Source organism: Dendrobium catenatum, unplaced genomic scaffold, assembly GCF_001605985.2.
Source record: "Dendrobium catenatum unplaced genomic scaffold, ASM160598v2 fragScaff_scaffold_1059, whole genome shotgun sequence".
NCBI lineage: Eukaryota > Viridiplantae > Streptophyta > Magnoliopsida > Asparagales > Orchidaceae > Dendrobium > Dendrobium catenatum.
The window spans coordinates 381,445-409,295 of record NW_021319521.1 but is presented as its reverse complement, the minus strand read 5'-3'; the positions used below and the strand labels follow the sequence as shown (position 1 = coordinate 409,295).

Genomic DNA, 27,851 nt, shown 5'->3' with positions numbered 1-27,851 from the left:
CAACTTGAGGAGGGTGTTGAATCACACGGCGAGGGGGACCACGATTTTGACAGATCAACAATTTGTTGGTTGCAGCTGTGGGCTTCCTCTTCTGATTCGAAGATTTGTGGGATATAATTATTAGAATCAACTAGACTCTCTTCAGTTTATTATAATTAATTTGATTAAATGTCTTTTTTTTTGTTCTCCTATAATGTATATATTATATAAAGATTCCAAGTAAAAAAACAAAAAAAAAATAAAATATATAAAAAATATATAAAAAAATAAAACCAAAAACAAAAAACATATAGATTTAATTCCAAGTAAAAAAAAACAAAAATAAAATAAAATAAAAAATATATAAAAAAATAAAATTTTAATTCAATTCCTCCTAAGCAATTTCTTCACTTTTTACTTACTAGATTCTATAAAAACAAGAATTAGAAGAACAAAAAACTTTATATATATATATATGGTTCTGGGTTATCTCTCTATGTTGGTATATGTACAACCCAAAAGGAGGAGCTAGGAAGACAACGATTTGGGTTTTGATGACATTTTTGGGGGGAAAAATAGATACTCGGTTTCGAGAATTGATTAACACTGCTATATAGATAAGTGAATAATTTTAATCTCCAAATTATTATAATTTATGTTTTTGGTTAAGTAGGTTTAGATATATGTTCAAAATTAGAACTTTGGAATGACTTGGAAGAATCAAAATAAATGATATCTCTTGAGAAAAAAGTTTATTTGAGGAAATTTAAATAGACATATTAGTAAAGTGGTAGAAAATTTTAAAAATATTCATGGTAGCTATGATTTTGGAATGACTAATGAAGCTGGTAGAAAAATATTAGATTTTGCTCTAATTTATTATTTTAAAATTGCTAATACATTATTAAAAAAAAAAGAGATGAGCATCTCATCACTTATAATGATAAATATAGTAAAACTCAGATTAATTAATTTCTTATAAGAAAAATAGATCGTTTAGATTGTAAAAGATTGTAACACTATTCTGAGTGAAAGTTTATATTTAGAACATCGCTTATTAATTTTGAACTTTAAGATAAATTTGTGGAATATGAAAAATAAAATAAAATATATCCTAGAATTAGATGGGGGTCTTAAAGGAACAATAACAAAAATATTTTTAATAGCAAGATTCAAGATCTAAAGATTTTAATTGTAAATAAAGAAATTAATGTTATGTGGGAAAAAATAACAAGCAATATTGTGGGATCCAAAAATTCAGCCCTGGCCTCCACTGCCCAGAGATTTCGCCCTCATTTTGCAAGGACTTTATGATCTGAGTTCTGGATTCCTATAGGCGCAAGCCCCTATAGTTAATTCCACCTCCTGATCACGAGAAAGAACTTTCGATTAAGGCTAGTCGTCAATAAGATACATAGAAAGTATGCATTATCTGGCATATAGTCGCAGCATGGGTTTGAAATAATGGAAGTTGGATATTTCAAATTGGAAATGCACCATTTGGCACTTAAAGTGGATTGTGGTGGAATGGATAATGGACTTGATCAAGATCCCATGGTTCTGTCGTCCCATGCCATTATGGTCCCTAGTCTACTTAGTCAGAGGAGATAGTCGATCCAACCTGACAGAAGGATCCTTGTCAGCAACCATGAGTTGTTTCGTCCAAGAATACCTTGTAGATCTGAAGTGAGTGTTTGTCTAAGGGGACAAATTTGAATCCATCTTAGCTAATAGAGCGCTTTTTGCCCTATCGATTATATCATATTGATTCATATCTCAAAAATTTGATGTCACTAAGAAACATATTGGATATGGCCATAACTGCTATCTCGTGGTGTCATTTGCGGCAAAATCACTCGGTTCAGAGGGCCCCAGTCTATGTTACACCGACACGGATATGGCGACATGAATATGACACGATACGGATATGGGACACATCAATTCTTAAAAATACAGGATATGGATACAGTGCAAACACGTCATTATAATTTATAAATCATACATAAAAATTAAGAAAGAAATCAAAGCATAATATTTGAAATTACAAAAAAAATTGGAAGTAACATCATTTGTAGCTTTGTAGCTTATAATATCAAAATAAAAGTATGCATTAAATGTCTAGTAGAATAATAAAAGCATAAACATAAATTGTCTAGTACATGAAGTTTCAACTATTCAAAAGGAATATTATGATTAGTTTCATCAGTGGTTTGTCTTTGAACTTTTATATCATCTTCAATAAATATTATAGCTTCTAATTCAGGCTCACCAAGTGAAAGATTAGTAATTTCTAATATTCTCATATCATCAAGAGACTAAAATCCATCTCGAAAATGAGAGAACCTTGCCCGCAGCCATGGAAGTAAATACGACGGGTCTTTTTTCGAATATTTTTGTTTTTCAATGGACATGCGTATTGAATACGCGTATCCACTTGAAATTAAATAGTATTTTAATTGGATATGGAAAAGCCGTATCCGACACGTATCGATGCTATATCGGAAGTGTATCCGTGCATATAATATTCCCATATCATCAAGAGACTAAAATCCATCTTGGATATAGCACGCCTTCATAAAAAGGTGTATCAGTGCAACATAGCCTCGGGTCATAACTGTTTATCATGCGGTGCCATTTGGCAGCAAAACTGTCAGTCAGAGGACACGTACCACGTCCTTACTGACAGAATATTATTTGAGAATGGATCCCAGAGATATTTTTAACTAGGCATTAGCGATATGTGAGCTAAAGTAAATTTTTATTTTTCCAACGCGGCAAACTATTGTGGAAGGTGGATTGATTTTGCTATAAGTTATTTGACGGATGATTTTAATTTTAAACATCTGAATTTTGATGATTTTGGAATTTCGGGAATTTGCGTGGCATTTGAAAGCATATAGAGTATTTGGAATCAACACTTCCGGTTGAGATCTATATACAATACGGCCATCATCGGGGTGTTCAGGCATTTTCATTGACTAAACTTTGTCGACCCTATCAACTTGCCAATAGGGGATCGGGTTAGTCGGCTGTATGATTTTATTGATGAATTTCCCTGTTCATAGGCCTTGAAGGCCTTATATGAACGTATAAAATAAATATTCGGGTCAATACTTTGATCGTATATTTATATGATAATTCGAGCCGTGCCAACTCCTATCTATACATATAGAAGGATCGTGCTCGAATTATGTTCATTTATTGATCCACGCAACATCTCTAGACATCATGTGTGTACCCATAACACGCTCACCGGAGCCCATGCGGGTCATGTGATTACACATACCCTTTTTGTGTACATATGTGTATACAAATTATGGTGCAAGTGCAGGGGCATTCTTAGAATATTTATAACGCATTCTGTCCGCTTGCATGGATGTTGTGGATCTGGTGATGTGGCATCATTTTGCTTGTAGGTGAATCGTGGCATTGTCACCTGATTGCCATGAGATGACTCTTTATTCTGGTGTAGACTCCCTTTTCTCACTTATCGGGAGGCCTTTTTGGACCTTGTATAAATCCCAATAATTATCTTTTTCTTAAATAAAAAATCAATCATTTCTATCTTGGATGACTATGTCCATATTGATGTCCTACACCTCATGATTAGTGATCACTACCTTGAGCTGTCAACTACAACAACTGAATGTGCATCAGGTGTCCCGGGAGATCCTTGCAAGATATTAATTCCTAAAATAATTATTGCATCCCTCGAGATGATTGGAATAGCATGTGCATTGAACCGCTATTAAACAAATGTTGATTGCAGCGGTGTCATAATGTCTTTGCTATAAAAACTTGCAAGTACTTTTAATTTGTTGCAGGTATGATGCCTTTGATTATAAGAGACATGTTCTATATACATCTGCATCGTGATTGTTGATTGTAGGGTGTTGTAATGGTTTCTTTATGTGGGTTGGTAGGATAACTACCCTATCTACGACACATTCGGCATTATCACTTCTTGATAAGCTAGGAGAAATTATTTGTTCTCTTGAAGTTGAAGCATTGTTGTTATAATTAGGAGACACTAGTCATATGCAAATCGTATCAACCATCCTTCTCTATTGATGTTGCATTACAGGCATTGCACATTCTCCATGCTTTGCAGAGATATTTAGATCTCAAAACCTTACTCATGATCGTATCACTGCATCGCTCATGGATAGATCATTGTGTATGTTGGAACTCCTCTATTGCCTGAGGTAATTGCTTGCAATGGTTCAAATGTTGTAGGTTTATTAATCTTCATTGTCTTCCATAGTCACCCACAAATATTTACAAGTTTCCTATAGCTTCTTGTAAATGAACTGTTGTATATTTAGTGGGCTTATGTTCTCACTTGTAATACATCTACCATCACTGCGTGTCGGCATTTGTATGGAGCATTGTTGTTAGCAGTGTTGACTGTAGGAGTGTTGTGGTATTCATTGCATGATGTTTATATATATTTGCAAAGGAATACATATTCTCACATGCGGTTAAGTGACATCAATGGAAGAGGGGGGGGGGGGGGGGGGGGGGAACTATCTTCTTCGCAACAACAGTACTTTGCTTGCAGACATGCTATAAATCTTATGTGTCATTTTGCTAATGTTTGCGAATTGTATAAAGTTATTGCACTTGTTGTATACATTCTATGCATTGTTCACGAGCATATCACTGTGTACCTCTTGCCATCATTTATGAATATTTCATTGTGTTCTTTGACATGCTTGGTTGTAAGATTGATATAAATGTTACATATCAATCCTCGTTATTTATGCACGACATGCATATGCTCATGTATATATTAGCAACTAGATCACACACCCTTGTTGGTCCATATTGATGATTGATTGAATTCAAGTTCTTGTGCTCTTTAGTCCAAATTTCGACAGCCTCCCGACGTCTCCCACATTTAGGGGAAAAACCAAAAGTCATAGCCTGTCCTCCACGTCAATAAAGACGTGCACAGTCAAACTAAAGCGGATAACAAAACTCTACTCTCACTCGCTATCATACTAGTCATCAAAATCGTGCTAGGTCGGAATACTCTGCTCTGACTAGGAAAATAAAGTAATAGAGCCATATAGCAGTGAAAGACCCTGAAATAGGCTGTAATCCAACTGCTAGTCATGGCTCAAAAAGATTCTCTGAATACTGCTTTGTATCTTGTGTTCTCCTGCTAAAAGGATCTCGAGTTTATGAAAACCCTACAACAAGTGCTGACAAATGTAACAAGCTCGCAATCCAAATATTTAAAGAAACAATCCCTCTGCGACTACAACCTCTCCTCTTATGTTGATATAGGTTGTAGTAGTCCCTCACACTTTGATGAAGACCAACTGAGTAAACAAACTCCCCTCTCCTCTGCTGCTCTGTTGGTCGACGGCTAAATAAATCATAATCAGCAGTAATACACAATTTATATGAAACACCTAAAATCGGCAAGACAAAAATGATATATAGATACCAGAGTGTAATTGTCATCTCGTTGGGTCCAACCCAACAAGTATTTGTAGCACTGTCTCAATGCTCAATAATGCTCTAAAGCTAAGAAGAAGAAAGATGATTGTAATCAAATAAAGAGATATAAAAGGTTTTGTATACCCATGCTTGCCTCAACCCTTCCTAATGCACATTCTGAGTGTACAATGAGCCCACTTGATATAACCTGTCAAAACCTAAATAGGTCTACCAAACATAAGATCATAATGTTGCTCCTTGAAGTAGCAGACAATAGCTAAGTAATCTAACAACACTTTTATGCTCTATAAAGTCAATTGCCAACTGCAAAATGTTTAGATCCCCGTAACTCAGTCCCTTAACAATCTTCTCCAAAAAAGTACCATCATTATGCTGCAGCCTAAGTATAATAATCCATTATGCTAGGTCATATCCAAGTGGTAAGTCTGAATCAAAATGAGGCACATGACGTGATCCGATAAATAATCCATCTTATACGTCTCTATCAATCAGCATCTCTCTATGCCAATATAGTCTGTTTGAAATCGAAGCCGACTATGAGAGATCGTATGTATCAATATCTCATCATATATGTTCCTTTGAAGTCTCCAATCTAAGTAGTAAATGAGATCTCCTCTAATCAAATATTATAGCTTGAAAATACAAAAGAAGAAGAAAGAAAAACATACAATTGGCAACTTCAATGAATTCCTTGTGTGAAAATCACCCAAGAATTTCATTGGGAAGCAATTTGCTTGAATAAAATAAAATTAAAAAATGCAAAAATGCAACTTCATACAAAAAGGACCAACAATAGGTGTAAAGAGAATGCATCTAAATCAGTTGAATTAGCAAGTGAAAGAGTTGAAATAGCTGGGGAATGGAAAACATAAGGATTATTATACGCTGCCAAAGGAATGATAGTTTATTGAACACAATCGTCAACATTCAAAAAGATGAAAGAACAGAAAAAGTAGCCATCTGTTCTTGTGAAGATAAAGAAAAAATATATTAAAGATTCCAAACAAGCTACTGAAGTTAAAGAGAAACAAAGATACATGAAAGTTAGTGTCTGCATTGAGAAGTTAGAAAAAGATGACATGTGAAAAAGAGATTTAACATGGATTGCACAAATAAGACTGACAAGAATATAGCAGATAAAACGAATTATTTTTTTTAAATCAAAAATAAAAAATTAGAGAGACCTCATACCGTTGATTTTAAAGTCAGTCAGGCAGAATTTCAATTAAAAACCTCACTCCGTCGATCTTAAATCTGGTCGAGATGGTTTCAAATTAAAGATCACATATCATTGATCTTAGATCCGGCCAAGAAGATTTCAAAATTAAAGGCCTCGTACTATTAACCTTAGCTCAAGCTTATATAGTTTTAAATTTAAAGCCTCGCACCGTCTACCTTAGGTCTAGCTAGGAAGAAATTATCGGCAAATGTCACCAAACTTACCCGCGAGGGGAGAGGATGTAGGGAGGCTGTCGAAATGAATGATTCGACTTCAATATTAAATGATTAATTTAATCAATTATTCAATTGATTTAATTAAAACCTATTAATTAAAATGAAAATTTTTAATTAAAATTTGATTAATTACTAAAAATGAAATGAATTAATCAAAGATTAATTGATTGAAATTTAATTTAATTTAATTTAATTTAATTCAATGGAATTAATTAATTGAAATAAATTAATTAATATTAATTAATTAATTGAACCTAATTAATTAATTAAATAAAGTAATAAAATCAATTGGTTAATTTGGATTAATTAAAAAAATTAATTATTTAAAACTATAATAAAAATTAACTAATCAATTGAAATTAATTAAGTAATTAATTAATTAAAATAATTAAAAATGAATTGATTGATCAAAATTGATTAATTTAAAAATAATTTTTTTTCCAAAAATCTCTCAAATACGAGCTCCCGAAAAGTTTCTTTTAGATGTGAGTTTTAATTTCATTTAGGTTTTGAAGTTTACATCATTAGAATACCCCGTAGTTAATTTGGTTTGGGATTCATAACTTCGCTTAGAAGTTACAAAGAAGTTTGATTTAAAAATGGTCTTACAACTTCTCTTAGAAGTAGCTCGGGTGTTTGAATTTTGGTCAGGACTTACGGCTTTTATTGAAAATAGTCAATAAAGTGGGTCTTACGGCTTTTATTAGAAATAGCCCATTGATGGGTCTTATAACCAATCTCTACAGCAAGGCTGTCTATTAGTTTTGATTTTAGCTGAAAGGTTTTACGATACCCTTAGCAGTTGCCTGTAGGTTTAATTTGGAGTGGGACTAAAAGCTCTACTTAGGAGTTGCTCGTTAGCTTTGAATTTATTTGTTTATGGGTTTGATATTTAGAAAATTTCCTAAATAATATGTTTCATGACTTCTATTAGTAGCTGCCTAATTATTTGGGTAAGACGGATGTTACTGTTTCCCTTTGAAAGTAGCTCATTAGTGAGTCTTACAATTTAGCCCTATAGGCTAAACTATTTGTTAATTTGATTTTAGTTAAGACTTTAGAGATACTGCATTTTATTTAGAGTTTCTCTAAAACGTGGGTCTTATTGCTACATTTAAATGTGATCCAATAGAGCCTTGCAACTTAGTCCTATAATTAGGATGCCTAAAGATTCAAATTTACAACTTGATTGACCAAGTATTTCCCTATTTCGGTTGGGTTACATCAAGGATCAGCCTTAAGCCCATATCTTTTTGCTTTAGTCTTGGATGTTCTCACTAGACATTTGCAAGAGGATGTACCTTGGTGTATGCTTTTTGCTGATGATATTCTTCTTGTTGATAAGACTAGAGAGGGAGTTGAAGGTAAACTTGAATTATGGAGGTCAACCTTAGAGTCTAAAGGTTTTCGCTTGAGTAGATCTAAAACGGAATATATGGAGTGTAATTTTAGTAGTAATAGACCCACTGAAGGGATTGTGACTTTGGGCGATCAAGTCATTAATAAGAGTACACGTTTTAGATATCTTGGATCAATTGTTCAAAGTGATGGTGAAATAGATGGGGATATTATCAGCAGAATTCAAGTTGGATGGTTGAAGTGGAGGAATGCATCGGGCTTATTATGTGATAGAAATGTACCCCTCAAACTTAAGGGAAAATTCTATAAGATGGTAGTGAGGCCTGCAATGCTTTATGGTGCCGAATGTTGGCCATTAAAAGAGAAGCATAATACTAAGTTAAGTGTGGCAGAGATGAGAATGCTCAGGTGGATGAGTGGCTTTACCCTTAGAGATAGGATACGAAATGAGCATATACGTGAAAAGGTTGGAGTAGCTCCAGTAGAAGATAAAATTAGAGAGAGTCGCCTTAGATGGTTTGGTCACATAAAACGACGGCCTTTCGATGACCCGGTTAGGAGAGTAGAGGTATTAGATTTGACTTATGTTAAGAAAGGTAGGGGTAGACCTAAAAAGACTTGGTTAGAAAATATTAGGAATGACCTTTCTTTATTAGGTTTAAATGAGAATTTGACTTTTAATAGAACACAATGGAGAAAAAGAATTCATGTAGCCGACCCCACGTAGTGGGATAAAGGCTTGATGTTGTTGTTGTTGTTGTTGTTGTTTTGTAAGATGCCTGAAAGTGAGCCTTATAACCCAATCCTTTAGATTAGGAAGCTCGAAGATTTAATTATTTGTTTGTTTGAGTGGACAGCAATTATTTTATAGCTTGACACTAGACCGTGTCTTTAAGTTATTTATTAATTTGACACTTACTAGCTAGCAGTTATTGTTTGTGTAACACTAGTGCTCTTGCTACAATACTTTGATTTTTTTTCCAGTGATGTAGACTGTACTAATAATTCTTTTACCAGTAGCTTGTTTTACTTTCAGTCTATTCTGCTTAGTGTAACACTTATTCTTTCAACATTTATTATTTCTTTAACATTTATTTTAATGTTAATTTAATTTCAATGCATGGGGATATCATCGGCAGAACTTAAGTTGGATGATTGAAGTACAGGAGTGCATCGGGCTTGTTGTGCGATAGAAAAGTCCCGCTCAAACTTAAGGGAAAATTTTATAAGATGGTGGTGAGACCTGCAATGCTTTATGGTGCCGAATGTTGGTCATTAAAAGAGAAGCTTAATACTAAGTTAAGTGTTGCAGAGATGAGAATGCTTAAGTGGATGAGTAGCTTTACTCTTAGAGATAGAATACGAAATGAGCATATACGTGAAAAGGTTGGAGTAGCTCCATTAGAAGATAAGATTAGAGAGAGTTGCCTTAGATGATTTGGTCACATTAAACGAAGATCTTCCGATGACTCAGTTAGAAACGTTGAGGTATTAGATTTGACTTATGTTAAGAAAGGTAGACATAGACCTAAAAAGACTTGGTTAAGAAATATTACAAATGATCTTTCTTTATTAGATTTAAATGAGAATTTGACTTTTAACATGACACAATGGCGAAAAAGGATTCATGTAGCCGAACCACGTAGTGGGATAAAGACTTGATGTTGTTGTTATCGTGTTGCTTAATAAATTTCATTTGCTTATTATAGGAGCTAGTACATGAGAGGCTTTGGAGAGCATGCAGAGTGTGTTGTGGAGAGTTCTGTAGAAAATTTGGAGAACAGAGTGTTTGTGAGTTGGAAAGATGTTGTTTGAGATGTTTCGATGTGACTTAAGTGAGTTGGAGAGCTTCAATATTGAGTTGTTTGTTGTCTGTACAAGCTTCAGAGAGTAGTTGTTGAATTTGTAAACATCTGATTAGTAAAAAAACAGCATTTCTTTTTCTACATTTTCTTTAATAACTTAAAGAATTAATTAATCTAAAGCAAATTTTTTATTTAATTGTATAAATTAATTAACTAATAGTAAATTTCATTACTCTCGTATTTTAACTGTTCTCGAATTTTAAACAGCTCATGGATTTTTACATTTGCTCTCAAGTTTTTAAATTAATCAAATAATTTCGATCAGTTAATCAATTTCCAATTATTTTAATTTCAATTAATTAATTATTTAATTTCAACTAATTAATTAATTTTAATTAATTAGTTTCAAGTAATTAATCAATTGATTTTGATTATTTTCTTTAATTAATTAATTGAGGTTCAATTAATTAATTCCAACCAATTTAATTAATTGAAATTAAATTTCAATCCATTAATCTTTCATTAATTAATAACAATTAATTTATTTTTATTAATTAAATTTTAATTAAATAATTTCATTTTAATTAATTAACTTTAATTAAAAACGTTGAATAGTTGATCAAATTAATCAATTAATATTCAAGTCGAATCGCTCTCCAATTAAGTAATTTCTGAGGCGATTTCGGCAACCGCCCAACATCCCCTCCCTCACATGGAGGTCAAGACGGCATTTGCCAATAATTTCTTCCCAGCCAGACATAAAGTCGACGGCGCGAGGCTTTGAATTTAAAATCATCTCAACTGGGCCTAAGGTCAACGGCACCAAGGTCTTCAATTTGAAATCATCTCGACCAGATCAAAGATCGACGACGTGAGATCTTCAACTGAAATTCTTCCCGACCAGCTTTAAAATCAATGGTACTAGGTCTTGATTTGAATTTCTATTTGTAATTTATTACAAAAACTCCTTTTTTAATATATATAAATAAAGTTCACTCTGTTTTTTTTTTTTTTTTTTTTATAGGACAAGTAAAGAGTGCAATTATTAATTACACTTAGTGTAGGGAGTAGAAGACATAAGCATGATATTGGAAGTAGTTAATTATATGAATTAATTCCAAGTACTAGAATAATTAGTAGACATAAGCATGATATTAGAAGTAGTCCAATACACTTGGAATTAATTCCCTACACTTAAAAATTTGCTAGAATAAAAAAAATGACAATGGAATTAATTCCAAGTACAGGAATTCACGTGGTTGTGTGAAGAGTTTTGCTTCTGTTTAGCTTGCAAGATAATTAAAACAATTTTGGTCAATATTTGAGTCATGGGACATATAGCAGTTGCTCATGTGATTTACAATAAAAAGTTGAAGAAATTCTTTTGCTTCTGACCTATATTTGCACTAAAAAAGAAAGAGTAATCTGGTGGGAGCAATAGTTCACGTGTGGGCATGCAATTCGAAACAAAACTTGTGTGGACTTGAGCAGGCAGAAGACAGTTCACGTGAGAGAGGCATTTGCGTGGACTGGTTCAGTGCTGTAGATGAACGCGGAACAAAGGCAGAGGTGTTCACGAGGCTTAATCCAGTGAACGATCGGACAGGTTGACATGATAATCGAGCTCGATTCCGGCATAAGGGGCATTGGGCACAGGTTTGGAGGTCCTCTTGCATGGGTTTGATCAGGAGGTGGACATCAGAGACATACAAGTAAGAGAAAATTTCAGAGATTGTAAGTGTAAATTCTCTTCTCTAATTTCTCTCCTCTATATGGATTGAGTCGTTGAATGGCAGTTATTCAATAGAAGCATCGAAATGGGTTTTGTGAAGAGATGTTTCTCTCTGATGATTTCTGAATTTTTTTTTAAAATTGAATCCATCATTGCATCTGCTAAGTTCTTGTCAGCATCATCTATGCAATCCATGCTAAATCTTTTTAACATGTTATCTTTTTCTAACTTCTCGATGCAGACACTAACTTCCACTGATCTCTGTTTCTCTTCAACTTCAGTAGCTTGCTTGGAATCTTTATTATATTTTTCTTTGTCTTCACCAGAACAGATGGCTGCTTTTTATGTTATTTCATCTTCTTGAATGTTGATGATTGTGTTCAACAAACTATCATTCGTTTGGCAGCTTATAATAATCCTTATATGTCTTTCATTCCCCAGCTATTTCAACTATTTCACTCGCTAAATCAGATGATTTAGATGAATTTTCTTTTATCACCTATTGTTTGTCCTTTTTGTACGAAGGAAGTTGCATTTTTTATTTTTTATTTTTAATTTAGTCAACAGTCACTAAGAGCAAATTATAAAAGAAAGAATGTAGGAGATTAAAACCAGAAAAAAAAAAAAAAAAGATCACTCAAAATGGTCTGGAATGAGAAAGATAAGGCTATAAGAAAGATTTGGATTGGCAGGTATGTGCTCTCAATCAAATGGCCAGGCAGATTCATCCCAAGCATACCAAGCCCAAAATACCACAAACAGTTTATAATATGCTTGTGGCAGTCACAAACCCGTTGTAAGATCCTTTTTTGCCAGCCCAGCATGGGCATGGCCAATAAGTATAGAAAGGAGATTTTCAAAAGTCCATCTGGCCATTTAAAAACATGTCCAAGCACCCCAAGCTAAACAAACTCAAACTGTCATATATCACATGCAGATTAGACCATTGAACACACTTAGGCTCATTTGTATCTACATCTTGCCTTTGTTGTGGCGGCAATCCCTGCCGCACCGCAGTTGCATGTACCATTTTGTTGGCAAAACACCAAGTTACTGCTCCGACAATCACATTTGCCCTTGCCAGAAAAAAGGAAGCATAACTGCAAGACCATGGCTCTTCTGGGTTTTCCAAACAAAAAAGCTGTGTAATTCAAGTATTGAAAGCTTAAACATGACTCCAAGGATATCAAAAAAATTCTACAACGACCCCATGACTTCAAAATTTCCCCTTTCTGAAATCCTAACCTCATGTCACCATCTCCATTGCAAAATAAGGAACAAAAACGCTTCAAAGGTTCGTCATTTCTTCTTAATAACAAGCTCCAACTCAAGTTGCTTTAAAAGACTATTTTTTGGGGCAAATTCATAGTGAAGATTCTAAATTTCCTTTATCATTTCCCTCGTTTGGTTAAGATACAATTTTTAATACCCTAGCTTCCCAGTTGTTCTCTTAATCTATGCTCGATTCCAACAACATTTTTTACATTTTAATCAGCCAGAATTTCTCCCCTCAATCCCCTGCATCACTCAATTCTTCATTTCTCTTTTAGAAAATGCTGTACAACGCTTTTTATGACCTATATTGCCATGTATCGAGGGAACAGTCGTACTATGATGGCTATATTTCAATGTCTGTCTCATATATGCCCTATATTCTAATTCTTCGAAATTTTTATGTCCATATTTCATGGTTTCTTAGCGACTGCTGAAGACAATAGACATCATCATTATGAGTGACACATATATATCAGGCTCCCTAAAACTGGAATGCATCATGTGCATTTGTTGCAATATATCTGAGTTAGTATAAGTACACTTATGGTAATACATAATGTCCAATTATATCAGGTTTGTGATTATCTTGAACATTATTACCCCTTCTGATCATCGTTTAAAATCCAGTATCAGTCTGAAATTTCTGGGTTGAGGAAATGGATACATGAGTCTTTGTTAGAGTTATAATTAATCATGTAATAGACATGCTTGTTGCTATAGGACAAGTTAATTATTTATACTATGCAAGGTATTTTTACTATAAGATCAAGTTTACAGTTAGCTGCATTATAAAATTCGAGATCCAAACAATTTTGTGTAGTTCCCTATATATAGTAATCTTGAGGATGTAATAAATTAACCAAAAGAGACTGCGAGTGAGGCTTATAAAAGTCCAATGTAATAAAATCAAATTTCTAACATGCCAAAAAAGAAATTATGGCTTTCACTCAACAGCAAAAAATCCAATATTCAATAAGGCTTGCCAAAAATACCTTATAGTGAACATCTAAAATTGGAAATCACGTGTAACAATAAATCACATAAACGCAACAAAATGGAAATAGAAGTACCACTCCCAATATCAACAACTAAAGGCTGAGTTGGATTTTCATAAGTAGTAGCCCAATCAATTTCATATGGATAGGCCTGCAACAGGAAACAAAAATATAAGAAAGGATACTAAAGAAAAATAGTATTAAGGCGAATGATTAGGAATGATGTTAAATAAATTCACAAATTAAACAATAACCTTCTTAAACAACAAAAAGCACAGAGAATAATTTAACTGTACATAAATTCTTCATTACTACTTGTATGATGTACGTAACAGTTTTTCATCCTAACCCCAGTGGAGAGGTGGGGGAGAGCCCCTGTTATTGATTATAACCCCCCAATAGTTATATGAAATCCACCAAGCCTATTGAAAGAGGTGGGTTGAGCTCTTAGTAGTGCATCTAATCCTGCATAAAACAAGGAAACTTCACAAACTTTGACCATATATATTGTTCGTTGTTGACTATTATATGCATTCCGTAAATCGACTCAGTTGAATGAGACGACAAAAGCCATAGTCAGATGTAATTTTAGGACAAATTGGCTTAGAACATCCTTTTAACATGAAGAAGGCGCTCAGTTTGTCTATTTCATAAATCCCGATGAGTCTGGAATGTCGATACACTTCATAAATTTACCTCGTATTAGTTGAATTGCTATAAAAAAAATTGAATAGTGTGCATAAAACAAATATTGTGATATGCCATAAAAAAATTGAATAGTGTGCATGTCATCATATTAGATAAAAAAGTTTTGTGATATGCCATAAAAAAATTGAATAGTGTGCATAAAACAAATATTAGATAAAAAAGAAAAAAAAAATAACAAGGAGAAATTATAAAGTCTGGCCTAGCAAGGTGTTGTAAATATGTGTGTTTTTTTTTTTATGAGAAACTTCTTCCTATGTCATCATATTATCTTTAATTTTGTTTTTGTAATTTTTTATTTTTCATCTATATATTCTGTGTGATTGCCTCATGTTGTGCTGATTTAATAATGCTTGTAAGAAGAAGTCAAGACAACTTAAAAACGTTGCGCATATTTTAAGAAAAATATGGCTAAAATTATATTACTTTGAAAAATGTGCAAGCTTATTCTCTAGTTAAAACATCTCAACTATGTTGCACATACTTGCTCGAGCTAAGCGAGAGGATGATAAATACTCATGATATTTTGAGATATTTTTTAGCAAAAAGAACATAAGGAATAAGATAAAAATAAGAACGGAGAAAATGGGGAAAAGAAAAAAAATGAAGAAAAATCCTAAAAAATATCACAATTATTATAGAAAATTCTAAAAAAAAAGTAGCTCACTAAGCCTAATGGTTGAGAGCTCTACTCTCACCATTTCATCAGTTCAATGCCTTGCATACAAAGTTGTCTGTGTGAATTAGTAAATGAATTTGCTTAATGTGACAAGAAAATTAAGTAAATGTATATTTTGCACATTCTCAAATTGTGTTGCACTTATTTCGAGGTGTATGAACCCCATCTTTCCATTAAAAATTTAGGAACCACTTGAAAATATTCCTAAAAATGCTAGAAGGGTGCAAACACTAAGAAATTGAGGGGTTTGCTCCAGTTGAACCTCCACATGCCAAGAATGGAGTCAAGAAGAGATATGTTCCAACTGTGGCTTAATTACAAAATAATAAAACAAAAATGCTCGGGGTCCTTTTGCTAATAGGGTAGTATTGTAAGTTCCAATCACAAACCTGACCCACCATATCAGTGGTATAATTGACAAGGCACGTATCCCAACAATAATCTATACGAAAAAAGAATGTTCACCAATCATTCAAGGCCTTTTTTAAATAAAATTTCATTTAAAAGAAAATTTTCTAACCCACCTAACCTAACAGTCAAGGCCATAAATCTTAATTTTCAAACTCAATTCTCTATATATGAGAGTTGTCATGCCCCATGCCAACTACACTCCTACCAGTTGATGATGGATGCAGCAGATAAATACAATTCATTTTATATTTCATACTGCATCAACTTTTCATAAACATTCATGAAAAATATCAACATTTATCAACAAAGTGTAAGCAGTCCAAAATTTCATAGATAATTTATATCTGCATTGAAACTAAGCACCCAAAATATTCATAAAAAAGTATCCTACATACCTCCCTATCTTAAAATTATACATAACAAAATATAAGATGTAAATTAAACTGATTTCTACTCAACCTCAACCTTATCCTTCCCATATCCTACAAAAAAAGTCAGAATAAAAGTCTAGTAATCTAGAGGCTCAGAAAAATATGCAGCTCTAACATAGGATTCAAGTGTGCAAAAGATGAAACTAATATATAGGTGTAATGATTGATGTAATTAAGCCATGCCTATCTTATAAAATATAATTAATGTATAAATTAGATGAATGTGTATATAAAGACCATGTAACATTATTATGCTCACCTAAATTAAAAAGATGAAACACCAATCACAATACTACAGGGAAAGTAACATCATGTTAATTGTTTTGAATATTTAATTCTAAATATAATCACATATATTTTTACGTAATTGCATATCTTTTTTTCCAAATTTTATATCATCTCTAGCCAAAGAATTTGTCTTATCAAGCTGCCTAAGTCTAGGTTATCTCGACTCGTATGCATCATCATACTAAGATTGCATTACATCCATAGCCCATAAACTTCATTGTACCGAGGTCGCATTGCCCATCAGGTAGTATTGGCCCACTTCCTATCACCCAATATGATATTTTTTCAGGATTATCAAATAATAATCACTACATTTACTTTAACTTATAATTAAACATGTTATGCATTATTTAAAATAACTAGGTAATTTCATTGTATGTATAACAAGGGAGATGATAAATAACATATGTTTTTTTTCTTTTTCAAAATATTATCAATTAGCAAAATGTTTATAAAATCACAAGATACTTAATTTTTAACTTAAATCATTAAAATCTCTATATATGGTCATTTGCACATGGATAATAAGTAGTAGACAAATATTCGACGATATGAAAAATTTATAATGTATTTCATGTTTAACTTTAGTTCAAGTACAATTTTACGTGCAAAAAGACTAAATAGCTTGCTTTCAGAATTAATGATTGCATCTCTTACCTCAGCGACGAGCTGCTTCCGCAATTTGAAGACCTTGAACTTGCCTACATATGTACTTCACCAATATTAATTCAAACTTCTTAATTTGATAATTTCTATAATTTCCATCCGCATCAAATAAAGATTTAAAACTATTTTCAAAGTAACATAAGTTCCTATTTTCTCTCCTCATGCACAAATTTGAATCCCAAAAATTTCCTCGTATACTACGGGATTCCTAATTAATAACTAAATATATTTAAGTTAAAAATTTACACAACATAAATATTTACAACAAAACAAATATTTACACCAATTCTTACTTTTTTCTCTTTTTTGTTCCTTTTTCCTCTTTTTCTTCCCTCTATATCGCCCTACACCTAACACCAGTTCTCGATTCTGCTTCAGTTGCAATTTACAGCACCTATAAGGCCGTATTCGAGAGCTTCCCAAGTGAGTGGCTAAGTGACTTCGGTTTGGGTAGATAAGCAAATAAAGGAAAAAGGTTAAATACAAAATTTATTTAGTCACCCTTCTAACCCACCTTTGCATGTCATGTTAAGTGCCTGAGCCAAATTTTTGTTATATCACGGGTACAGTTAATTTCTTAAATAAAAAATACTAATTAAAAACTTGTGAAAATTTATTCAAATCAAAAATAATTATATAACTTCCACATCCTTGCAGCTTAACATATATTTCTATATGTCAAACTGATCCATTTGACAAGTATAACATAATGCCATGCTCATTGATGGTTTTTGGAAAGTTGGTATTTTGAGGTATAATTTAATTAAGCCAAATTAGCATGTTACCTTAGGAACCATTAGATATTACAAAAGTAGAGTTGACAAAATTCATGATCTAATAACAATCATCAAACCCAATCAAAAAAAAAAAAAAAACCCAATCCTCTCATCAAACCTCAACATAGGAGGTAAAGTTAACAAGGTCTATAAAAGTAATCATCTCTAAATATAGACAATTCATTTAAACAACAAAATAGGTGTTACAAGCACATGGTTCACCAAAATTTTTAAGAAAATATTCAAATGACCTTTCATAACAAAAATTAATGTTCGAAAATGAAAGTATCTTGACTATCTTGTCTATAAGCCAGGGCTTTAAGCTTCAATCTACAAGCCCAATTCTTCATATGCCAAAGGTGGAGGTGATAGGGACCATAACCTAATCGATATTCAAAGTTTGATCCTCTAGATATGGGAGTGATATGGAAGTACAATAGATAAGATCTAGAGGTTTACAATTACCTAAATAATGAAAAGAGAAAGTACAAGCACAAATCTTATTAAAAAAAATGTTCATGTATTTGCGTTAATGTATCATAAAATTAATTTCAAAAAAAAAAAACTTAATAGACCCTGTACTTAAGATAATCTTAAGGATGTAAACTCCATCACTCAATGCAATGCATATAATTAATATGAAGAAATTAAATTCAAATACTACACATATAGATATGGTTGGGTTCAAACCCTGTAAAGAAGCTGTCACACCCCATTTTGACCCCCCAAATAGTCAATCTAAAGTGTAACTGAGAAGGAGAATCTGAACAAACATCATTCTTACTAACAATCATTCTGAATTACTTTTATCAAAATCAGAGAGCAAGAAATAACATATTAAGAATATCCTAACACATCAAATTTTATATGTCAAAACAAAAAGTATATATAAAATACCACAAATAAAATGCACACCTCAAATGAAATATAAAGCTTAACTAAAATATATATATTTTTTAATTTACATACATATCCAAAAGTGTTTGTACAACTCTTACCTAGATATATTTGTACACACAAAAAGTGTATGTACACAAAAAGTTCAATCACCTTTTTTTGTCTAATCCCCTATTGGCACCCTCCCATTTCCTACAGTACAACCACTGCTAATAAGCTAAGGCTCAATAAAATTACACAAATAATGTATAAGAAATAATAATAAACATATTAACAATTAATTTAAAATGCATGTAAGTTCTATACTAGACATGAGAAATGCATAACATCATTTTCTGTCATATTTATTGTTCAACACCTTTATATAAGTCATACGATGACTATAGGCTTTTGCACCATTTAGAATTGAAGCTACTCTCTCATTCAAGGTTGAGTCTGAACATCCAACTTTTAGAGTTTCGAAAGTATAAGCTTACCTCATCAGGTCTTTTGTATGTACCTGTGCGAGCATATCTCCCATATATGACTAATTTCACATTTTCAATATAATTCATTTTTAACTATCATAAACTGTGATATTGTAGTCACTATTCACTAAATCAACCTTGTTGTGTCCTGGAGTATTCGCAGCGATAGAGAAATATAAAGTTTAATTTCTTAGCGTTGTACGAAGATCCAGCACACACACAGATAAAGAGAGAAGGTATAGCATTTATAAGACACCAAGATTTTTATGTGGAAAACCCCCAAAAAGGGGGAAAAACCACGGGGCCTAGCCCAGTTTAAATGAATCAACTAGTATAGCAGTTGATTACAAATGAGGCCCTTCCTTGGGGGAAGGTCTTAGTTTGATGTATATCTTATAGAGTACATTACAAGATGAGAACACATAGAGTCAATACTAATGTGTTCGTTTGGTTTGAAGGACTGTAGTTGATGGGTGACGTAAGTCAGGAGGACCGTAGTCGGCTGGCGACGGAGGTCGGAAGGACTGTAGTCGGTAGACGACGTAAGTCAGAAGGACTGTAGTCGGCGGGCGACCGAGGTCGGAAAGACTGTAGTCAGCGGGCGACATAAGTCAGGAGGACCGTAGTTGGCGGGCGACGGAGATCGAAAAGACTGTAGTCGACGCGCGACGTAAGTCAGGAGGACCGCAGTCGGCTGGCGAAGGAGGTCGGAAGGACTGTTGTCTGACGATGAAGGTCAGAAGGACGGCGTGAGGTAGAAGTCCAACAATGGACATAAATCTGTAAAAACCGCAAAATGCCATTTTAGGCTTCGCAAGCTTTTCAAAGCGCCGCGACGAGTTTTAAGTGGAAAATTCGAGGTTGTTGGATTTCGATGGGAATACTTTTAGAAAATAGAGTGCAAAATTCTGATCATTTTGATGTATAGAACCCATATCGGATTTTAAGTATTTTAGGAGTTAAAATTTTCGGAAAGTTCTAAATGACATTTTTACCCTTAATGCTTTTTTATTATAGATGGTGTTTAAGTGAGGGCTTTGAGGTCATTGTGCTTACATTATGAGAACCCCACCCTTATTAGGGGACCGAAATATTTCGGTCCCCATTTGCTGCTTGCGACCGAACAGAGCGGAGAAGAGGGAAAGGGCGCGGGTAGGAGCGGCGACGGGTGGCTCCGACGGTGGATTCCGACGGCCAATCTTGGAGGAAAGCATAGGGAAATCCAAGGGAATTTTAAGGTATGTGTTTTGCAAGAGTTTTTCTTCCTTTCCCTTGAGTTTTTCCTAAGAAATGAAATTAGGGTTTTAGGAAAACTTGAGTTTTCTTTAAGGTTCCTTTGAGAAAAGTTTAGGGAAGGGTTAGGGGAAGTTTTTAAACCCTAATGTGAAGTGTTTTTGTGAAAAATATGAATTTTTGGAAATTAGGGTTTTGCTCAAAAATTGTTTCTTTGAAAATGTCTTCACAAAAGAGGTTTTTATTAATCTAAGAAAGCTTCTAATGGAAAAATATTGAATGAATGACAAAAGTTTTGAGCTTAGAAATTTAGGGTTTTTTTCCTAATTAAGGAATTTTTTATATCTATAATTTTTATTGGTTGTTGGGAGGATTTTAGAGACTAATACATGGTTTTTGCTTGAAAAACAATATTTTCTAATTTTTTATTTAAATAAATTCCGAAAATTGATTTTATTTTAATTATGTTTTGAGTGTAGGGAGAGGTGAAGCATGACTAAAACTTATGAATTTTGGCTAAATCCTAATTGAAAGAGAATGTGTTTGAGAGATATCACGAATTGGTGTGGAGGGTTTGAATTGTAACATAAACATGACATTAGAAATAACCCTTTTATTATTTTAGAATTAGGGTTTAGGATATTGTATAGAGATTAGTTACTTATGCTTTTGTTTGTATGTCTATTTTAGATATTAACTGTGTGGAGGGAAAGAATTTGATCGGACAAAGAAAGAGGTGCACGGATTGAGGTAGGTGGAATGGAAGTTCTTATAAATTTAGTCAACTCTTCTTTCATTGCAATTACATAGAAATGACAAATTCTTTTATGCTCATTATGAAACTCTTATGGCTCATGTTCCCTTGAAAGTTCACGGACACTTGAAGCAAATGCAAAGGTTCTCTTTATGCAAATGTACAATTTATGAATGGATCCCATGCTCATTTTTCTACTCTTATTATACATGTCTTTCTTCTTTACATGCAAAAGTACACATAAACATAGCAAGCATGCGTATCTCTAAGGAAACATACACTTGATTAGTTTATGAATGGTTTACATAAAGCATCTCTTATGGTTATATAAGTAATAAGTGTATGTGCATATTGACGCGGGAGTACCACATGGTAAAGGAGGCTCTTATGAGCCATGGTAAAGGAGGCTCTTATGAGCCATGGTAAAGAATGGTTCCTATGAACCAATGGTAAAGGAAATGACCAAATCTTATGTACCTGATCAGTATAAGTGATACTCCCGAAACGGGTGTTATATTTACATATTAAATTATTATGAACATTTCATATTCATGTTATATGCATTTAAGACTATCATGTGAGGCAAAATGTTAAAGGAAAAATGGAAATGTTATGAAAGGAATAAGAACTTGAAGGTTGAGGGAAAGGTATGCATCTCTTTGAGCAAAAGTTGGTATTTGTTAATGATTCTTTTGTTAAAATACTAAAGCATGTTATAGTTTCCTTTTATTGAGTCTAAATTCATTTGAATTCCATTCGCACCTATTGAGTTATGACTCACCCTCGTTGTGGGAACACTGTTCAGGAGGATCAAAGAAAGGATAGATGGCAGACCAACCACCGCGCACTTACCGTCGTAGGGAGACGACGGGCGGCAGGTTCTTTTGAGTTTTGTTATTTTTGTTGATAGATGGTTGTTTGTAGATTTTTGAGAGAGCTAGATTTATTTTGGATCCTCTCTTATGGAAGAACTCTCTATGTATATGGCTCTTTCGAAGATGAATGAGAAATGAAAATTTATTTGGATTTGCATTAGTGGCTCTTTCATTTTTATAGTAAAGATGTTAATTAATGTTGGATGATTCAATGTTATGCTATGGTAACTTGTGTCTTTTCCCGTCCGACCTCTGTTCACGCCTCGCACTTGCGAGCTAACTGGGCCGGATCGTGACAAAATCCAACATCGGATAGATGTCCAGCGAAAGTCCAATAACCGGTAGAAGTCCGGCGTCAGGTAGAAATCTGACGATGAGCAGAAATCCGTCGTTGCGTAGAAGTCCGAATTCATTTGGCGGCTAGGGAAAACTCTGACGTTAAGTGGTATTCGGGCAAAACTCTAGAGTCGCAGAGTTTTGGTGTCCTGGGAAAGTCGAGCGGAATTCCGGCGTCCCGTGGAAGTCGGTCGGAATTCCGGCTGCACTTGGAAGTCGGGTGGAATTCCGGTGTTACTTGGAAGTCGGGCAGAATTCCGGCGTCACTTGGAAGTTGGGCATAATTCTCGCATCACTTGGAAGTCGGGCAGAATTCCGACGTCCCGTGGAAGCCGGACAGAATTCCGACGTCCCGTGGAAGTCGAGCAGAATCCCGGCGGTGGTCGAGGAGGAGTTTCTTCCCTCCTAATCTTCTCTTCTTCTTCTTGCTTCTCCTTGCTTGGGTCCCCGCCCTCAAGAGAAATGAGGGGTCTATTTATAAATTTATGGAGTGGTATGGCCCGTAAATAGATGAGAGATCAGGGGAAAATGTGGAGTGGTTCGGATGGACGGCCGATATTGAATCCTTTGATCATATACTGTACTTTAGACATTTGAAGTTCTTAATGATGTTGGAATTCGGCGATCTTGGGCTCGTTGGATTCTTCTCATCGAGCCGCTCAATTTGACTATAAGCACGTCATGTTTCGAAACTGTTTGGTAACTCAAATTATGGTTTGAACTTTCCAACAGCGCTTTGGGTCCTTGATTTGGACTCATTTGGGCTCGGATTGAGTCGAATTTGGTGTTGTTAGGTTCGTATTTCCGAGACGCTTAGTTCGATTGTAAGTTTGCTGAAATCAGAGTTTAGATGATCCCGGATTTAATTTTTGAAGTTTCCATCTTGATTTTTGCCTCGAGATTCGTGCCCGATCAAGATAATTTTTTGATGATATATATCAAACCTATTCATACATAAATAAACTTGAATGAAATGCAATCATAAACATAACAAATTTGAGGTTGCAAATGTATAAAATTTATTATTTATCATGGCATCGTTTGGGTATCTCACCTCATTTTCCAAAACATTCGGGTAAACTAGCTCACCTAAAGTATCCCGATTCCTTTTCATTTTGTACACCACCTAAGGCATAAGTTTTTGTTATTAATATGCATTCAAATAAAATAAGACGGTTATAAAATAATCTTATGAATTTACCACAAATGCACTTTTTCTTCATTCAATACAACCCCACCTCTCTTCCAAAATTCCTTCTCTACTACCTTCCTTTTCCTTTTTCCTTACAGTTTTCTGAAATCTGCAAACATCAACTACAACAGCATATAAATTCAGTACCAGGACTGAATTCCAGAATTTAATTTCATCAAACCTGAATTTTAGCGATTAAATTCAACACACCTTTGTTGCTGATCCTTCCCTTCACCACAAACAGCAGCGCACATAAGTTTTCCCCAGTACACCTTGTTGTTTGATACCATATTTACTGATTTAATACAAATTTCAGCCATACAGAAAAGCAATACTGATTTCAGCATACTCATTTCAGCAAATATAAATGCAACAATCCCTACAGCCTCTAATCTGTTTCATATACTTGTATCCAAAATTTTAGCAATTCAGCATTCACAACATCATTAAAGCAGCTCATATCTATGCCAAATATCTGAATTCAGCGAATACTATTTCAGAATTCCCAGAATGTAATTTCAGCATCATAATTTTAGACATAACCATCTCAAAAATTCCTAAAATCCTAAAACTCCTCGCTCAGATTTCATTACCTGCGACATCAACAGCAGAAACTGCAGCACCCACACACAGAAGTCCCGCCGCCTCCAACTCCCCGCTCACCCACGGCTTGCAGCTCTCGGCAAACAGCAACAGTTCGAATGGGATAAGGAAATGAAATAGCTAGTGTTTCCTTAAATATAAACGAGTATATATTAATACATTAGTGCTTTATCCACTATAGCATTTCAATCCATCCCAACCGTTCAAAACATCTGTCAATGGATGCATAGGTAAGTGGAACTTTAGTGGAAACTGTCAGCCTTTATTTAATTGAATTTTGGGTATCATACAAGCAAGCAAAGAGAACAAAGTCCATAAATCGACAATCTTCTGAGCATGCTTCTCTTTGAATAAATAGAAGAATTATCAAGATTCCGACATAATAATCTCCATATAAAAAATAAAACCAAGTGTGCCTTGAACAAATGTTATTTTTAAACAGATTTTCCATCATTACCCCAACATCCTCCCTAAGCAAATAGTGATATATCTTCCATAAAATCAAGTTATTGTTACTAAGAAAATAATGCATTTTAGAGCCTACTAACTAGCAGTAATTATCAATTTTTCTCATGATCGAGAGGAGCAAATAACAATAGTGGCTTGTCCCTATATTAAAGCTTAGAACCATATCATGAAGTTATCATTAGAGAGCAAAATTCCTTTAATCCCTTTAACTAGTGTCATATATGATATCAAATATACCTTCTAAAAATAAAAATTGAAAAACCGAATGCAATGAGTCAAGCAAGAGTTTGTAGAGCCAACATGTTATTTATGGCAACTTTACTGAAGAAGATTTCTCTTTCCAACTTTTAACTAGTTGGCAGGGCTCTCAATCTCAACACTTTATCTCCTCAGATTTATAGCAATTCCACTGGAAAATTTTTCTTTTATCATTGTTTGCTAATCACATGAGCTCCCAATCTTGTCATGATTTGTCACCAAATATTAGTGGTGATTAGGCATATGAAGATTTCTCCTTCCACCTTTAGCTAATCGCATAGACTCTCAATCACATTGCTCCTCCAACACACATTTTTTACAAATCCGGTACAGAATATTTCTCTTCTCATCTTCAACTAATCTCATAGCTCTATCTTAGTGCCTTGTATAACAGCAACTCTTTTCTTGGGAATACAAATTTCTTATAACATTCCGAAAAAAGAAATGAAAAAGCTAATTTTCTCTTGATCCACACTTAATATCATACATCTCGCAAGGCACTGAGAACTCTAAAAGAACAAGTGTTGCCTAGCTCCCACCGAGTGTTGATTCCACAATCGTAACCATGACCTAGAGCCCACTCGTTGATATAAATGCCATATCCTTTATATTAGCATTTTGAAAGTGAGAGGGACTGTCTAAACTTGATTATTGATCAACATCTTTCACTCATGCACGATTGAGTGGAGGTGCTTGCATCCATTTCTTGAATGTTGTTATAAATATTGTAGCAGTTGAAGAAACCATCTAGTTTAGTTCCATTGAACTCGTTGCTCTTGTATATTTCTAGAGTCTTGAAACTTGTATATTGCATGCATACATAAGTAAAAAAAATATAGAAAGTAGAGGTGCACCCAAGCTTTCCAAAGTTTCTACACATTGCATTCACCTCGTGACACCTGAAAGGAGGGCCAAATGTCATAATTCACAATGAACTATGATGTACGCTTATCAAGGCTCCTGCAACTACCATTATTGTAGAGTATAAAAAAGATAGTCCCAATATTTGATAGAATAAAGCATGTCAAACCTTCTAATGCAAACCGAATTATTTCTAAGCAAAGGGTTTTTCTAGCACCAATCAACCCACAACTCCTTTAGCCATGCCTTTTGTGCCAAGGAGGTAAAATGATATGCTTTTTTATCAACATCAAAAAGGGAAATACATCTTTTAAGTAGATGTGCACTCCTTAAGAAAGAAGAAATTGAAGATGAGAGACTAGAGCCGGAAAACTAGAAATCTTTTCATTCCATAACCTTTTCTTACAATAGGCATGTTTATAATGGTTGGGTAGACCAAGTTTACAATATAGAACTTGTTTACCTAACACAAAATTAAAATAGGATACAAGAAATAAACTAGCGCTTATTACATATGCATAGACTATTTAGTTTGTACTTTATTTGGCTAACAATATAATGTTGATGTCTATGGAATCCATGAAAGAATGGACTTGTTGTAGGGATGAGCCAACAGAAGCAAATTGAACATCGGCTTATTGCAGGGATTTTTGGATTTCAAAGAATTGTAATACTTGATTTATTTGCATGGTGCGGAGAACTTCTGCAAAATTGGCGTTTATCATGATGAGTTATGGTGTAGGGTTGTGGGAAATGAGCAAGAAGTGGTTCTTGATAACAAGAACCTTAACCTAATGTAATCTTGAATGCAATTGATGTCAGGAAGTAAGGTTGCGGTTGAATGCATGTAATTAAAGGACTGGAGGCAGTGAAAAGAACATAAATGATTATTTAGCGGAAAGAAGCTAAATAACTAGGTTGGTGGCCAGCTGGTATCAATTAGAGTTTGCAGGGAAAAGTAGCGGCTAAAGAACATGTTCTTGCAGAATCTGAAAAAGGAGTGGTTGAAGGTCTGTTCTTGATGTTCTTGCAAGTGCAAAATTTGAAAAGGTGCTGAAATTCTGGGTGCAGAAGCTGAAAAAGTGCTGAAAAACTGTAGAAATTCTGAAGAGCTGCTTGTTGTGACTGGTGGCAGCCTAATTCTGGAAGATGAGGCTGAAGTGCTGGTTGGCAAGAAGAATTTAGCGGTCGCTGATGCTGAAAAACCAATGGTTGCTGCTGGCGGGGGGGAGAACTGTGGAGAAGAAGGAATGTTGTGGTGTGGAGAAAGAATGTAGTGCAACAAGAGCACCAGTTGATAGTTTTTGATAATGAAAAAGGGAGGTAGGTGGAAGATTCTTGGGAGAGCTGCAGCTGACGGCAGATCTTCAATTGAAATGGAGAGCTGTTCTTGAGAGGAAAAGCAGAAGGCTAAAGGCAGGCTGCTCCTGGTGAGGTCGAAAGCAGCACGGCTGCTGGCTGTAGAGGAAAAGAAGGCTAGCTGCGGTGGAAACTGATATCATGCAGGGGTAGGATGTGAAAAATGAGAGTTTCAGTGGAAGAGAAAGGTGTCTAGCGATTAAAACAAGTGGGCCGGTGATGAAGACTGCTAGCTGACTGAGATAGTTGGAGATGTGAGTTTGGTCTCAACGAGAGTATTATTTGATATGCTTCTAGATCTACATTAAGGGAAATGCACCTTTTGAGCTTGTGTGGACTTCTTAAGAAAGAGGAAGAGGAAGAACAGAGACTAGAGAGGGAGAAACTAAAAATCTTTTCATTCCATAACTTTTTTCTTACAATAAAAGGTGTATTTATAATGCTTGAGTAGACTAAGTTTACAATATAGACTAAGTTTACAAGATAGAACTGATCTACCAAACAAAATCTAAAATAGAATAAA

At 34.2% G+C, this 27,851-nt stretch overlaps 1 protein-coding gene across 18 annotated transcripts in view; it reads right to left on the bottom strand.

Moving 5' to 3' along the window:
• The window catches only part of LOC110102223 (phosphoglycerate kinase), a 103,448-nt gene that overhangs the window by 26,145 nt on the left and 49,452 nt on the right, over positions 1-27,851 (bottom strand). For all 18 annotated transcript variants that reach the window (XR_003701935.1, XR_003701934.1, XM_028698261.1 and 15 more), the window contains one exon: positions 14,145-14,220. Coding sequence is in view for 16 of the 18 variants with exons in the window: in XM_028698261.1 (XP_028554094.1) it covers positions 14,145-14,220 (76 nt within the window). In the remaining 2 variants the exon portion in view is untranslated. The remainder of the gene's footprint in view (positions 1-14,144; positions 14,221-27,851) is intronic.